This window comes from Lepisosteus oculatus, chromosome 23 (genome assembly GCF_040954835.1).
Source record: "Lepisosteus oculatus isolate fLepOcu1 chromosome 23, fLepOcu1.hap2, whole genome shotgun sequence".
Classification (NCBI taxonomy): Eukaryota; Metazoa; Chordata; class Actinopteri; order Semionotiformes; family Lepisosteidae; genus Lepisosteus; species Lepisosteus oculatus.
This window is the reverse complement of record NC_090718.1, coordinates 12,978,000-12,993,642: the sequence shown is the minus strand read 5'-3', so window position 1 is coordinate 12,993,642 and position 15,643 is coordinate 12,978,000. Positions and strand designations below refer to the sequence as shown.

Sequence of the window (15,643 nt, the reverse complement as noted above, 5' to 3'; positions counted from 1 at the left end):
CAATTATTAAATTTAAGTGTCGTCTTAGGTGTAGTGAAGTGCATACTCTGATGACTTGGCAATATATTTCCAAGTGTGAGATGTCCCTGCCTTTTAATTAGGTGCCTTAGTGACAGGACCTTTGGAAAGAGTTGAAGTGTGTATGAGGCTGCTTTTACAGTACTTTCTGTGTGTGCGTCATGTTTGATTATCTGTTTTTTGGCGGAGTGTTTAAGGGTGAGATTCATAAACGTTACCAGGTCTGGTGCTGTATAGGATTTTCTAGTGCGCTTATGGTTTGATGGTTTGCAAGTCCAGCCAATAAACCAAGAGTGTATTCTGGGCTGACGTTGGGGGCCTCCTTTGGTGTACCGGTGAGAGAGAAAGGCCCAGCCAGCCTATGTGATTTATGTGCTACTAATTTGAGCTGGTTAAAAAGTAGCCATGGCTGATATTTCAAAATGTGGACCCGAAGAGCCAGGACAGGAACTTAAAAAAGACAAAAAGAAGAGGGAGACAATGAAGTTACTTTAAAAGTTTCTCACTGTAGCAGTACCTAGTTGGATGTAAGAGCCCCTGTGCTCTGTTTCAACTTTGTATCCAAACAAACACACACAGATGTGCATGTATGAAGACAGACACACACACAGACAGTTCAAAAAGAAGCAACAGCCCACATAAACATAAAGGACAACTTGCCCATCAGGTGTCCAGGCTTAGTCAGTGACATCAGCTCCCGTCTCTGTGTTCCACCGTTTCCGTTAGTCACAGGTGGGGAAATGATCACTTGGACAGGAAGGAAGAGAGAAACCGATGAAGGAAGTGATTGGGTTGCCCCTGCCTGTCCCAGGGAGTTAAGATACCAGGGTTCAGAGGGAGACGCAGAGGGAGGACGAGCTTGGCCAGGGCTGAGAACGGAGGTGTTTACAAGCCATGGTGTCATGGCAACAGCCTCAACAGGATAAACAGCGTGAAGGCTGTGGAAATACGGGATTTACTCGCTGCTGGTGAACAGTGAGCGTTTTTGGCCAACTGCTACTCACGTGGCTCTTTTGCGTCCATGGGAATGTTTTAATCATATCTCTGGTGATAAATGCAGGAAAACGAGGCAGGTTCCGTTCAGAGGTTTCCACTGGCACCCCCTCTCAGTCTAAACCCAAGGTGAAGATGGAGCTGAATGTGTTGTTCTATGGAAGTGAGACATTCTGCTCCATTTTTACAGATCCTGACCCGGGTTCAATCCCAGGCCTGGGGGTCTGTCTGTGTGGAGGTTACATGCCCTCCCCATGTTCACCTGGGCTACCTGTGGCTGCTCCAGCTTCCTCTCACAGTCCAAAAACCTTCTGGTAGTTTAACTGGCTTCTGGGAAAACTGGCCCTGGTGTGAGTGTGCGCGAGTCTGTGTGTCTGCCTCACGATGGACTGGTGTCCTCTCCAGGGTGTACCCTGCCTTGCTCCCGTTGCTTGTGTGCAACCCTAAATTGGAAGTCGCAGTTAGACAGTGGATGGATTGATGTCGTGTAATGTTGTATTATGCTGTGGTGTTTATTGTTGTGTTGTGTTATGTTGTCTTCTATGTTATGTTCTATTGTGTTATTTTGTGTTCTATGTTATGTTAAATTGTGTTGTGGTATGTTGTATTCTATGTTATGTTGTATTGTGTTGTGTGTTCTATGTTATGTTGTGTTCTATTCTTTTCCATTCTGTGGGCAAGATCAAGCTGAAAATGTGCAAACTGGGTTCACCTCAGTAACACATCTATTCTTGTACTCTGGGGGTATACAGGACCCAGATTGGAGGCTGGGGATCATACTTAAAGGCCATGTGTGGGGGGTATTGTCTGTGACACACTGCAGAACCATGTGGCTGACACACACACTTTGCTTTAATGAAAAATTCTCTGTTAAGAGGGAAAACAGTCCTCAAGTTTACCACAGCAAAAAGTACAAGATGTGATTGATAGAAAATGCGAAAATAATTCTCAGTGGTTCAGGTTAAATGCGTTTTGTAGCATTTTTTGTTTCTGTTTTGATTCTCTGAACACTACAAAGACTAAACTGTTGGTCTTGGTGGCGAAAGAGCTTGTCTTCGCAACCTTGAATGATGATAAAGTCTCGCGTCTCGCTGACTTGCTAGTAACAGATCTAGTGTTAACTGCAGCTATGATCACTGCAATGCGAAGCAGTGAGGGGAATTCAAAGAACTGGGTTCTCACACCAAGTAATACTGGCAGAATGAAAGAATACGGAAATAAAACGTCAGATAATCACCGGTAGTTGGAGTCTATTTCGGATCGTTTCTCAGGCACTCAATGCAGTGGTGGCCAACGCAAAATTCTAGTTTAGTGGAGCAGCGTGTGTGAAGCAAATCCATGAGTGGTAAATTTCATCTCTGCAGTTTCTCAGTGCAAGTCAGGACTGGATGTCCAGCACAGATGTTGGAAAGAGTCAGGGGATAGCTCAGCGTATGGCAGTGTGGAGGGGTATGTGCACCTTCTGACAAGCCAAATTGAATAAGGAGAATGAATTGGATCCCAGGCTTTGATGCCACAGTATTGTTTCAATTAGCAACTCGCCCGTTCAAAGACAAGGCTGCGAGACTCCTGCTCCATATGAGACAGTTCTCATCACTTCCCCTCTCACCTTTCACCTCTTCCTTCTGCACGCATCTTTGCCCCTTCGCTCCGTCGGTTCTCATTCCACTTACAGTACTTTGGTCACGCTTTATCCTAAACAGACGCCGGTGACTGGTTGCAACGAAAACCATGTCCGCAGACCTAGGTCGTGGGATTTGTGTGCCTAGTCCTCGGAGAGAGAGTTCCTTTGTCTCCAGATTATGGAAAGAAAATTTTGTAGACGCCTTCTGTAAGGGGGATGAGGTTTAATTTGTGCCCTATAACTTGGAACACTGCACAAGCGCAGAATATGTAGATCCATGAGTTAAGTGACTTTGTGTTTTGTCCTCCAGTCTCTTTGCACAGCTCACACTCTTTTTCCATGACTTCAACAGGTGTTGGACAACATTGCCATAGACAGGTGGTGTATTTTGTTGTCTGTCATCACTCGGGACAATCATCATAATCACAAAAGTGTGTGTGCAGTAGAAACATCCGACATCACCAGTGCCACAAATGTCAAGCGAGCGAGGGCGACAATATTCTAGGACTGGAACAGAGTTAGTTTCCCATGAATGACTAACAAGCACAGCGTGCTTCTGCAAATGGAATTGAAGGCAGCAATATGTGAAAAGCCGCCAACCAGCAGAGATCCCCCAGAAAGGCAACTTCAAATCTGCCCATACGCTAATGAATAATCTGCTAGATTAACGAATATACCTTTCCACTAATGAGTAATCTGGTAGATTAACAAATAAACCACTACTCTAATGAGTAATCAGGCTAGCAAGTGCGCTGACACACAGATAAATCTTCTTCTCTTCTGGATCTTCTCCTTCCCTGACGGTTCATTGTTTTCTCTTTATTCATTTATCAGTTGTTTTATGTCTTTTAGTCTGGTGTTTTTTTTCAACTCTTTGGGATTTTGTGTTCCTATGCTTGAGTTGTCCATTTTTGTTGAACACTCTGGGTTGTTTTTGGGAAGGTGCTGTACTGTTCGCTTACTGCAGTGCTGCTCTCTTAAAACAACATGAGGTGCCGAGGAGCACACTGAGACACTGTTGACGAATAATCTTTTCCGAGTGACCTGCTGCCCGGTTACTGTGTTTGTCTGCTTTGCGTTCATATTGTCATACAAGTTGTGTCTGTAAATCAAGCCCTTACATCAAGTCCGAATTAAAGTCCATGGCTACACGAAATCATCATGATATTTACATCTGGATGTCCATTATTGTAGCCCTGGATCAAGGGTGAAGCTCTGGTGGCAATACAGAAACCAAAGCCTTTTCCCCTCACGGAGTATCACCTGGCCGCAATCTGTGCTCCTGGAAAGCCATCGTCATTAACTCCTTTAGGTTATTTTTAAAAGCCAAATCTCTGGTAGGACGTTTTTTGAAATAGGCTTTTTTATGACTCTTACTCTTATTATTCTACATTACTCTTCATTTCAGCAAGATGGAAGGAGCGCTCTCCTCCCACTCCTTATTATACAGGAGATTCAAGGTTTCTTTGATACGTTGCCCGATTTTTTCCCCAAAAGAAACTGCCCTGCAGATGTTGCTTCTCCAGCTACAAAGAAGGAGGCCTTTATGAGGAAAATGTCTATTTTGGGCCCCTGTTTTTCCGACAGGCTGCTGTTCTGAGAGGTGGAAGCTGATCTCCATGCAGAGTTCTGTTTTAATTCTTGCATTGCTATTTTTAGATTAAAGCCAGCAAAACTGAAAAAAGTCATATTTTATATCGGTATCGACGGCTGATGTCCAGACTTGATTTGGACTATGAAAACTGAAGCTTTTTTCTTTTCTTTCTTAAAGCCAAAAGTGACATTTAATTCCCCTTTTACAGATACAAAGACTAAACATAAAATGGCTAGAGAGGATTGTATCGGGAAACAGTTCTCTATCAATTGAATGTACCAACTTGAAAAAAGAAAACAAAACTGCGCACACAGGGAGGAGTTACAGTATGAACAGTGTTCCTGGTCTTCGCTTGAAGCTGAGCCCTGAACGCGTTTTACACTTTCTTAACTAAAGAGGACCGAGTGTGCAAATATTTTGAGAGACATCGAGAGTCGTTATGATATTTTTAAATTAAGGCATCGATCTATCTCATAAGCTCTCCAAACAACTACAATGAGTCTGTTAACTTGGACAAACTCCCTCTTGATGGTTACAGACCTTTGACAGAATTGAAATCAGTTATGTTGAAGTTGTACAATGCACTAGAATGGCCTTTCTTAGAATATTGCGTGCATTGTTGTTGACCATGATGGAGAAGAGATAGCCCTATCCTGGAATCAGTCCAGAGAAGGGCAATCGGATACTTCACAGGGCTTAAATGACTGTCCTACACTGACAGGCAAGTGGAACTTAACCTTTTTAGTCTTGAACAGAGACTAAGTCAACCCAGCCATTTTCTTTAAAAGCAACAGTTAAGACACAACTCAGAGGACACAAGTGGGCACTACGTCACTACGCCACTACATTTAAAACCGAGGACAGGAGGCCCTTCTTTACTCAGTGGATCGTGGGAAATATGGAACAAGCTACCCAGCCATGCTGTTGAAGCCACTATCCTAGCTTCTGTCAAGAAACAGCTGGGTGAGATCCCTGGATCAACTAACTGTCGAACAGGCTAGAGGGGTCAAGTTGCCTCCTCGTTCATAATCTTTCTTAGTTCCAGCATTCACTGTGATGTCCACCCATATGCTTCATGCTGCATGTGTATCCCTAAAGGCTGAGACCACACGGCTCTTGGTGTGCGACCTTGATAGAGCCCTGGGAGAAAGCCAAAACAAATGTCCTACGCCTCCGTTTAGGCCCAGTATTTGCGGTTTCTCTGGATTAGCAACTGAAAGCAAGAGGCTTGTCTCCTGATGAGGAAGGGAATGTGTTGAGTGCTTGTGTAACACCTTCTCACTGATGGTGAAGGGAAAAAAACGCATCTCAGGATGAAGGGGACTGCAAGGCAGCGACTAGTAGGGCCAGCAGTTCACTCTTGCGTTCACAAACAAACAAGGGTGCGTTTTGGTGAACCCTGTTTCTAATCTACCAACCATGGCCTCCTAATAATCCCCATCTATGAATTGGCTTAATTACTCTGCTCTCCTCCCCACTGATAGCTGATGTGTGGTGAGCGTTCTGGCGCATTATGGCTGCCGTCGCATCATCCAGGTGGATGCTGCACATTGGTGGTGGTGGAGGGGAGTCCCCATTACCTGTAAAGCGCTTTGAGACGAGTGTCCAGAAAAGCGCTATATAAGTGTAAGCAATTATTATTATTATTATTATTAATCTCTGTCCCTTCTTCCCATGGAAGTCCCTCCAGCTCATTCTCACATCCTTAGGAGGTGCTTGAGAGCATGCAGACAACGCCTGATCCCATCCATGGGCATTTTCACTGATAGCAGGTATTGCACAAGAGCCCCATTATCACGGTACATGCAAAGCACATTATGTTCAATTATGCAGCAAACATTATGTCTGTGGATTTCATTAAGTGTTTCAGTGTCAATAACTGCCAGGAAGCATTTTGCTCTTGATTGCTGAAAGAAAGTGAAAGAATTTCTCCATTTCAGGTTGGTTGCATAATATACACAGTTTTGGGATGTGTGGTGAAAACAGGCAATGCACAGAGCAAGCGTGATGGAGGGTATGAGCTTGTTTGCCCAATTCTCGTAAGACAACAAAGCTAATATTGTACCATTGTTGTGATTGGAGTCATTGCACGTTTGTTGGCAGCTGTCAGGAAGCAGAGACCATGGGGTTCGGAGAGCTCAAAATTAGTTTCTTAGCCGTGCGAAGCACACATACTACTGTCTGACTCTCTCACAGGCTTCTTATCAGTGTTGTGTTCTTCTCTTGTGTCACAGAGTTGCAACACTGTTGCAGCCCTGCAGGGATCACTCTCGGTAAACGGGTGTTCTTTGATGGATTGAGAGATGTTGCCTGTTGGCGCAACAGAGTTTGCTACAATATTGCCAACAGGGAAATGCAAACAGAATTTGAGAATGTTTCGAACTGGCCATAATCTCCTTCTGTGGTGTGAGTCTATACTGTAGGTTTGTGACCAAAAGCTTCTGACGCGTTCTTAAACGATACACGTCACTGTCAGATTTAGAAAAAAAGTCCTGTTTTTCCTTACCATCATCTCTCAGAGTTATTCTCCCCCTGGTTGCCATTTAACTAATTTAACTGTCAGGGCAACGTTTGGGCCTTGAGAACCAAAGTTTGGATTGTCTTTATCCCTGGAAGCCTGGTTGCATGCTTTCCTTAACTGCTGCCTTCAATAAACGCCAGCTTCCCTCGAGAAAACCTGGTTGTATCGACCCTGAGAACAGGAGAAACCCATAAACCCAAGACTGACTCCATCCTCTTTAAGCCCCGCTTGGAGGAATGTTTACAGAGTGATTCCTGTAATGAATAGCGGAATACTTGTGCTTTTCCCTGCTTCTGGAGAGTTTTACTCCTGTTAGAGCGCCACATCATGTCTGCACAAATAGTGAACCCCCCCTCCAGTGCCTTCAGTGACCCCCTGCCCCCCCACACCCCCACCCCGTGTGATATTTTTAGCCGTGCTTTGACGTTTTTAGGATGTGCACTCCATCCTGTGTCGTGATTTTGTGAGGAAACAGACGGCAAGCTTCATCGTTGCCTGCCCTCAGCCCTCTCCCCCACACCCTTGCTCTCTCGCTCTCCCCTCCTTGCTCTCTCGCTTCTTAAAAAACTTTGAAGCGCCTTATGGGCTGCGTGTCAGCGCCTTTCGTTCCCAGCCCCTGTTGGACCCGGGCCCTCCTGAATCTGCCCGCCTCAGAACCCCCCCCACATGGCAGCCAGACAGCAGCATGGGAGGAGAGAGGAGAGTTCCCATCACTCTTCTCCGAAGCCTTCTGACAGAGAGGCATACGCATACAAAGTTTATTTTCCATTGCACCCAATTTTAGCCGTTTTTTTTTTTAAAGAAACACCTAATGTCACTGAATCAAACTGCCTACACAGACCCTTGATTTAGCAGGCTTGACAGATTCACATGTCAGTTTATAACTTCCCTGTTGCTTCCTAATTCGTTCAAAAGCAGGTGTAAAAATAGCATGCCCATGCTCTTTACTAAGGAGACTAAGTTGCTTTTGCCACCAATTTGATATTGTCCCAGTTTTGAATTAATGCTTTGACCACAATTACTCAAAACTGCGCAGAAAAATAAGGAAGATTGTGACAGACTTGTCCAGTATATGGGCTACATTTATGAAGGATTGTGATGACGTCTGTTGCAATATGGTGGTGTCCTCAATGAATCCTGGGGCAGTGGGATCGCTGTCTCACAGTTCACAGGTCCTGGGTTAAATCCTGGTATAGAGCACCTTCTGTGCGGAGCTTGCATGTTCTCTGCGTGGCTTTCATCAGATGCTCTGAAGTCCTCTTACAGTCTAAACACATGCTGTCTAGGTTATTTGCATCTCTAGATTGTCCCCTGTATGCACAAATGTGTGTGAGTTGCGATGGATTGTCATGCTGTCTAGGGTATGTTCTGCCTGGTGTTCATTGGACTAAGGTAGCCGTTGTTGCACATGGATGGAGGGAACAAATTCTTCTAAAAAGATGTTCAGACTCCTATTTTACACAATTCTATTTAATGTATTTTAGCGAGGCTGTCATCAGAAAAGGAGAAGCTCACGTGAAACCCATACAGCACACAGCGTACAAACAGACTTCAATGTTATGGATCTCAGCAAGACAAGCAGATACTGTGCTGGAACCAGGCAGTGGTAAGAGCTGCTGAAAGTCTCCTTTCATGTCAGACATGGGTCTCCCAGAGAGTTTAACTCTGACAATTTGATGGATGACACTTGAGTAGTCGCAGAAGCATCAGAAAAGATCTGATTTTTTTTTTTGCAGCAGAAAACAAAGTATAACTTGACACCACTTCGCTTAACTACTGTGTGGGCAGAGTGTGGTCCAGGACATTGGGAAGTCATCAGTGCACAGCCCAGCTTTCATGGGAACTTAAAATCATTTGTTTGAGCACTGTAATTGGACAAGGACGCGTGAAAATATGTCCATGGGCTGTGAAGTCAGTGGGTCGTGGGTTATAAGAGACTTCATGAATTTGACAGATCCTGTCCCGTTTGCCTGTAGGCCTACATTACACATCTGTGATCAAGTCGCTTTAGCTAAAAGGTCATGTTGCCCCCTCTGCTAGCTGTTTATTAATCAAATATCCATCGGTAAACAGCGATACAGTACATTCTTGTTTCAGTTTTCTGAACATATTGTGAGCTGAGGGAGCTGTGTGCTGATTTGCTGTACTTCAAATTCAGTTGTATTTTGCAAAGTACAACTGAACTGTCCTTTGAAACTCCCAGGGTAAAATTCAGTAGGGCTCATATTTTAGAATAAATCATGCATGCTTTTGGCACTGGGAAAACTTATATGAGATGCTTTTAGTTAATGGAGTTCCTCCATAGATATTCTGGGAGAAAAAGCAGCACCATACAACTGATGAGATCAGGAGCCAAACATTCTACTGTTGATTTGTTACCAATATTTCTGTGCTCCTTGGTTTACACTGTGTATTAACTCACATGAGACGATTCTTCTATTGGGTGAGGACTGTAGAGTGATATATTAAACACTGTTACTAAAAATGTAAGTACTTTGCTATTGCTCCCACTACCACAGATTGTTCCATTATTGATATTTTTACAGTCTTGTCTGTGGCTAGTTTCTTAGCTCAACGGTGCCCCCTATCAACAGAAAATGGAGAAACTGTTTGGGAAGAACTGAGGGCTTTACTTAACCCACACAGAAGAAAGAGCTTGCTGCATGTCTGCCTCTGGAAACACCTTAACAGGTAAAGTCAGTATGCCACAAAATAACAATAGCGCAATCAAACTTTTACATTTGAGAGCATTTTAGTTTTCTTGTCGTATATTTTGAGTATAAATTCTAATTCATTTGTCATAATTCTACATCCCGATTTGTGGGAAAATTAAGAAGCAGGTATACATTTGGGTATGCATTAGTAGGCAGTCTGTTTACACTAAGAGTTGTGAGAGTCTGGAACAAAGCGCTCCACCGATCTGCTGAAGGCGATCCTCTTGCATCCTTGAAGATAAGAATTTGGGTATTCATTTGCCATCAGCAACCAAATACCGAAGACAGGGCAGATGTCTTCCTTCTGTCTGAGAACTTTTATGTTCCTCCTTTAGAATCAATCTTGGCTACGTGTTGGTGTTTCTTCGTCTGACCTTTCACCTGCAGGGATCCAACCAAGTTACACAAAATGAGGAACTATTTTCTTGGGCAGCTTCCACCAGAATAGTCCCAGAATTGTCGGGGCGATTGGGTTGACGTCTAGAACCCACGTTCAATCTCCTGTGAGTGGAAAAAGCAGCGTTGTGGATACCACAGTGCCACGGGAGGCACTTCTTTACACAAAGGGTGGTGGGGGTGTGGAACAGGCCAGCAGCCCTGTGGTTGAAGCAGTTCAAGGGGCCCCCCTCTTGTTTGCAACCATTCTTCTGTTCTAACTCCCGGCTGTGACATACCACCTAAATTTCACCAAATAATCACATTCGTGTGGGGCGGTCAACTGCGAATGCGGTGTTGAGCACTTGTAGTTTTGTGTCCGGACTGCGCTGGGGCCGCACTGCCGCTTTAAGACAGGAAGAATGCTGTGGTTTTGTCTTGGCGTGCGGGGCAGTGCCCTCTCAGTCGCACACGCAGACTCCCTCCTGGGCTGCCTCCCTGCCTGTCTGTGCTTTGAAGTCTGGGGTTCTCTTTTTTTATTTGAAGGATGCATCTTCTTGTAATGTTGCATCTATTTTTATTTCACTCCAGTGTTTTGAAGACAATAGTTCTGGCCATCGTTTCTCTTTGCTATAACATGTGTAACACACCACTCACTCTGCTTGGCTTTGCTGTATTCCCTGATACTTTTTTTTTTTTTTGCTGGCAGGCATCATAGTTGAGATTATTCTAGCTGTGAATGGTGAATTTGCAGTCGCTATCAAATGTCTACATATGAGTGTATGAAACAATTGTGTTTCATTTGGCCTAATGCTTATCATTGCAAGGAATCAGGCTTTATATGTAAGTTCTGTTCATCTGACTTCCCAGCCTTTATAAAATTGGTGAGAAACCTGTGACAGATGTGATTTATTTGTATTTTTTGATCAATGCAAACGGAACTGACTGGAAACTATGGGGCCAAACCACAGAATCTTATTGTGAAGTAAATTCTGACTGCTTGCAGGGGAATTGCTGTGATGTCTAGGTAACAACACTTCAAATGACTTGAGGAACAAATCACACTTTTTATTTGCACTTCCTGTAGCTGTGTCGAGAAATTATTTATTGTCTGCAAAGCTCAAACTGGACAAACTGGGGGAAATAATGAAAATGAAGTTATTATTCTGATTTCCTTCTTTGCAGCAGGGATTTACTGTAGTGGACTGTTCACCTTTCACTGCAGTAAGAACAACACCTTAATTGATCCTCTGTATTGTGTGGCAGTAGGGAGGACACAATTAGGTAAGATAAGATCACTTTATTGGCCATATACAATTTCTTGCATTAGGAATTTGTCTTTTCGCATACCCCAGCTTACTCTCCATGAGACACACAGACAGGGAGAGAAGCTTGGGGTCAGAGCGCAGGGTCAGCCATTTATACAGTGCCCCTGGAGCAGCTGGGGTTAAGGGCCTTGCTCAGGGCCCCAATGGAGTAGGATTCCTCTGCCGGCTGCGGGATTTGAACTGGCAACCTTCCAGCCACAGGCGCAGATCCTTAGCCACAGAGCCACAGCTCCGCCCCAAGTCCATGTAGGCAGAGGTAAGATGATGTTTTTCATCCATCCATTATCAGAAAGTCTCTTTTTCCTGGTGAGGGTCGTGGCACTCCCCCAATCCACATGGGAAAAAAAAAAGCCCACTCCAATCTGGAGAGATCGTGCACACTCCACACAGACGGTGCTCTCGGCAAATATCAAACATCAGACCCAAGGGCTGTGAGACGTCTGTGCTAACCACCACATCATCATGCTGCAAGGTGATAAGAGTGTTACAATCTAGGAATGCACAGGCTGAGAAAAAGCTGGAAGCTCTGATAAAGTCCAGAGGTTTGGGTAATACTGAAATCTGCCTTGAAAGTGAAAACAGAAGTCGGCTTTAGTGGTATAATGATGTATACAGGGAGACAGATTTTGTACGTTTGTTAGCAAACGGTTTTAAAGACCCTTGCTCATTTGTCAAGACAATCTAAGCGATCAGTCTCCAGTTGAAGTTGGTTGATGAAAGAAGCAAGAGGCTGCCTTTTGTTCACGTTGTCAGACGAGCGAGTAGCCTGTGGCAGACTGCCCCCTAGTGAAGGAAAATGAGCATTGCACACATTGGAAAGCCATATCAACGCAGTTTCCTTTATTAAAGCCAGATTTGACCGTCAGAAGGCACAGATGAATGAATTTAGTAGTCTGGTAAGCAGCCCACACTGAGTTCAGCTTGTCAGACGTGTCTGGGGGACAGGGGCCTCAAAGAAAATGCCTGTGAATAAAGGGGCACAGAAAACCAAAAGCTGCACTGTCTTTCAGGGAATAATACTTTTTATTAGGGAAAAAAATAGTCTGCAGCGTATTTATTTCATTATGTTGTTTTAAGTTGTAGAGTGACTTAAGGCCCTGTGTTGTGTTTAGCATTTTAAATATAATTTCCCCTGATGTTGTTTCCTAGGAAGCGCCTCTGTATTTGAAATAAAAACGTTTTTTTTCCCCCCATAATTATTGGTACATATGATGGCTCTGTTTTTCTGTTTTTTAACCTGTAGGACCTGTGTAAGCTGCGGGACAGGCAGACGAGGACGAGGTCTTCTGTGTCAGAGCTGCAGGGAGGTTTCTCCTCATGACCTGCTCCAGGGTCTTGCCGACCACACACAGTGGGCAAGACAGCCACTCGTTAATCCTGGCCCTGTCGTCTCTGGCCCGGCTGCAGGGGTGCCCAGCTGTGCCAGAGACCCGGGTGGCTTGGTGCTGGGGAAGCAGGGGTTGTGAAGAGACAACCCTTCCCCACCTCATCCTGACAGAGGACCTCCAGGGCCGAGGTTCACAAAGACCTGAACGCCCAGTTCTGCAGCTTCAATACAAGTGCGGGAGAAGTCCTTTTTCATTGCCTTATTTCAAAACTCTTCGTAGAACTACACTCTTTTTACAGGTCTAGCAATCTGTATATACCCCCACTACCTCTTAGACAAGGGAAGTGGGAAAAACTTTGGATGAGTTTAACTGACTTCATTTTCTATAAGCTGACAATATGGAAGGAACCTGCTTCTACATTCATAGCAATAATGACCACAGTCAGAATGTGCTATTCTGTTTTTATACTGTGCCTTAATTATAAAATGAAGGCAGGCAGTGTTCTAAGAACAGGTCAAACTCCAGTTTTCTTGTAGTTGGTACAGGTCGTACCTCTACACTGGATTTGGGATTTTTGCAGGAGAGAACTCTTCTGACTCAGGGAAACGCCTTTTCTAACATTTCTGTGACTTTCTTACCTGTACTCTGGATTTACAGGCTTTTTCCCTCCTAGCACCATGTTAGTGTGTAGAAATTCCATTTTTCACCACAACTTAAGGGATATCTGGGCATTTTTTTGCCCCCCAAGGAAACACTTAAAATGAGATATCTTCATCTCAAGATCATCTCTCTTGGAATTTCTTTAAACCAAATAAATAACAAAATTATGCCTCAGAGTTAGGGGATTCATTACTTCAGTCGATGTAATCAGAGATGTCTGTCTCGAAATGAAATTCTAAATACAAAGATTTTTTGGATTTTTTTTTTTGGCTAAAATTCCCAAAAGGCAGAATAAAACATGCTGTATTAACACTTTAAATGTAAAGGAAACCGGAAGAAAATGCAATACAGGCGTAAAAGAAAATATTTGGACACTGCCGAATGACAGCAGAATGATTGAGGCTTTGTGACAAAAAGATTCTTCGGAGAATCCCATTAGATCAAATAATTCTACTCAAGCCTGTTTCCCAGGTTATTTATTATCCTGAACTACTAACCTTTTTTTTTATCGATTGCAGGTTCGTTTTCCTGTGAAAATCCTGGAGACCATCACACTCTCACAAAGCTTTTCAAGTCAGTCCCTTGCCTGCGATGTAAGAACTTAATTCTTTCGTTCTGCCTTTTAGATAGGTACAGCTTTGCCATCTCTCTGATGGGCTTTGTTGATGAGCAGGTGTGAGAACCGGTGCTGATCCTGATGCATTCTTTTTATCACGTTTGACCTATTCTGCTATCTCTTCAACGTGAAGTGGCTGGTAAACTTTTATGTCATGTTTCTATGGGATGAATCAATACCTCCAGTTTGGTTTCTGCATGGTAAGTTCCATGTTCAGCGGTCCCTTAGTGCTTTACCAGTGTCCCAGAATCACAGTTCAACCCACAGTGGGCCTTATTCCACACGACTTGCTTACATTGGGAAATAGCTGAACCTTCGGGGATGATGTAAAATGACAGTTGTGTCACCGTTTTCTCCGTATTTTATATCCTTAAAAAAAAGTTATTTTCTAGGTCAGCTGGGAGGATTTTCTTTAGGCCAGGTTCCGGGTCATTAGTTCTTTCCCTTGCTTCCTATATCGTTTAGTTTTGTTTTCCTGATTTCCCGCTAGGAGGCGGTTCGATGTGCAAGGTTAGTCAAGGCTGGAATGTCCTACTGTGCCCAAGGTACTCGCGATTTCCCGTCGTACAGTATAGGGACGTTTCAGCGTCTTGGACTGGCGAGAGGTGCAGGGTTTGAGATCGTGAATTTTCTGCAGTGGTTCCGTTCCCTCGTCCGCACAGTTGTACTCGTGTGCCCAGTATCACGATTTTCATAAAGTCCAGTTGACTCCATCTGAAGAAAACAGACGGATATTCCCCCTCTTTGGGGGGACTGTACGCGTCGTTGTGTAGTTTATCGTAATTCTTACGTGTCCACGTGTGCAGGGTAGATTTAATTCAGTTTTCTGATTTGGTGATGGCTAGCAACCCGATAACGCCCTGTTCAATCAATCAAAGTTGAGGCTGTTGAGGTTCCTTTAAGATACAGACAGTATTTAAGTCCTTCTACATGCAACTTTCTGCGTCAGTGATCTTTCTGGTGAAGTTGAGAACTGATTGTGTCAATTAACATATTCGCATTGAGACAGATCCGGATATAAGCGGCCTGTTCAAAATCGGAATGCGCTTTAACCGGCTTCTTTTCCTTTTCTTTAGAGTCCGTGACTGCCTGAAGGTCTATTCTTTTTTTAGACTCGCGCTACTTTTACATGAAAAGATCACACGTACTGTAGAAAAAGACGAAGGAGATCCGCTTGATTTGCACTTTGCTTTCTGTAATATTGGTGACCGCATGCCAAGAATGGCATTCATTCTTCATTCACAAAAAGAGCATGAGGTTCGCATTTTTCCTGTTCGGGTGTTATTATTCTTAGTAGTATGTGTTGTTGTGACCATCGAATGAACTGTTTTTGTATCCAAAACGTAACTTATGTGTACATATCTCATTTGCTGCTGCGTTTGTGTGATGAAGTAACTATATAACCTATTAGTTTACAGATGCAATCGAGTAACATTAATGAACCCCGTAAACAGATACAATTGACAGAATCGGCACTAGTAGAGGTGTTTCTGAGCTTCTTGTGGGCTTTGGCCTTCGAATGCGCACAACGCGCCGCACAGTGTCTTTGACTGTCTGTCTGTAGGCATCATGTGAGAAACAGCACAAAACCCAGCGAGCAGGACAGGTTCGGGCAGACGCGCCGGCGCAATCGCTCACTGAACGTTAACTGGCTTCAATGGGAATGAAAGGGCCGCAAGACAGGAACAGGAATGGGGTCTGTGCGGGGGAGACGGACACTCTATAGGAAATAGAGCCAGTGAGGGGGGGGAGGTTAGTGCAACAGGAAAGGCCAGCTCACTGGAGACGCGTGTAGCCGTCACGAGGGCACGAAGCAGGGGGTCCTGCTGCTCAGTTTCCTATAGGGAACGGTCTCACGCAGCAGGTCGTGAA

The 15,643-nt window shown here is 44.2% G+C and overlaps 1 protein-coding gene across 1 annotated transcript in view; it reads left to right on the top strand.

The window, feature by feature from the left end:
• The first annotated feature begins 12,628 nt into the window (after positions 1–12,628).
• Positions 12,629–15,643, top strand: part of fli1 (Fli-1 proto-oncogene, ETS transcription factor) — a 42,004-nt gene continuing 38,989 nt past the window's right edge. The window contains exons 1-2 of the mRNA XM_015337533.2: positions 12,629–12,726; positions 13,674–13,748. Of these exons, the coding sequence (XP_015193019.1) occupies positions 13,747–13,748 (2 nt within the window). The 5' untranslated portion in view covers positions 12,629–12,726; positions 13,674–13,746. The remainder of the gene's footprint in view (positions 12,727–13,673; positions 13,749–15,643) is intronic.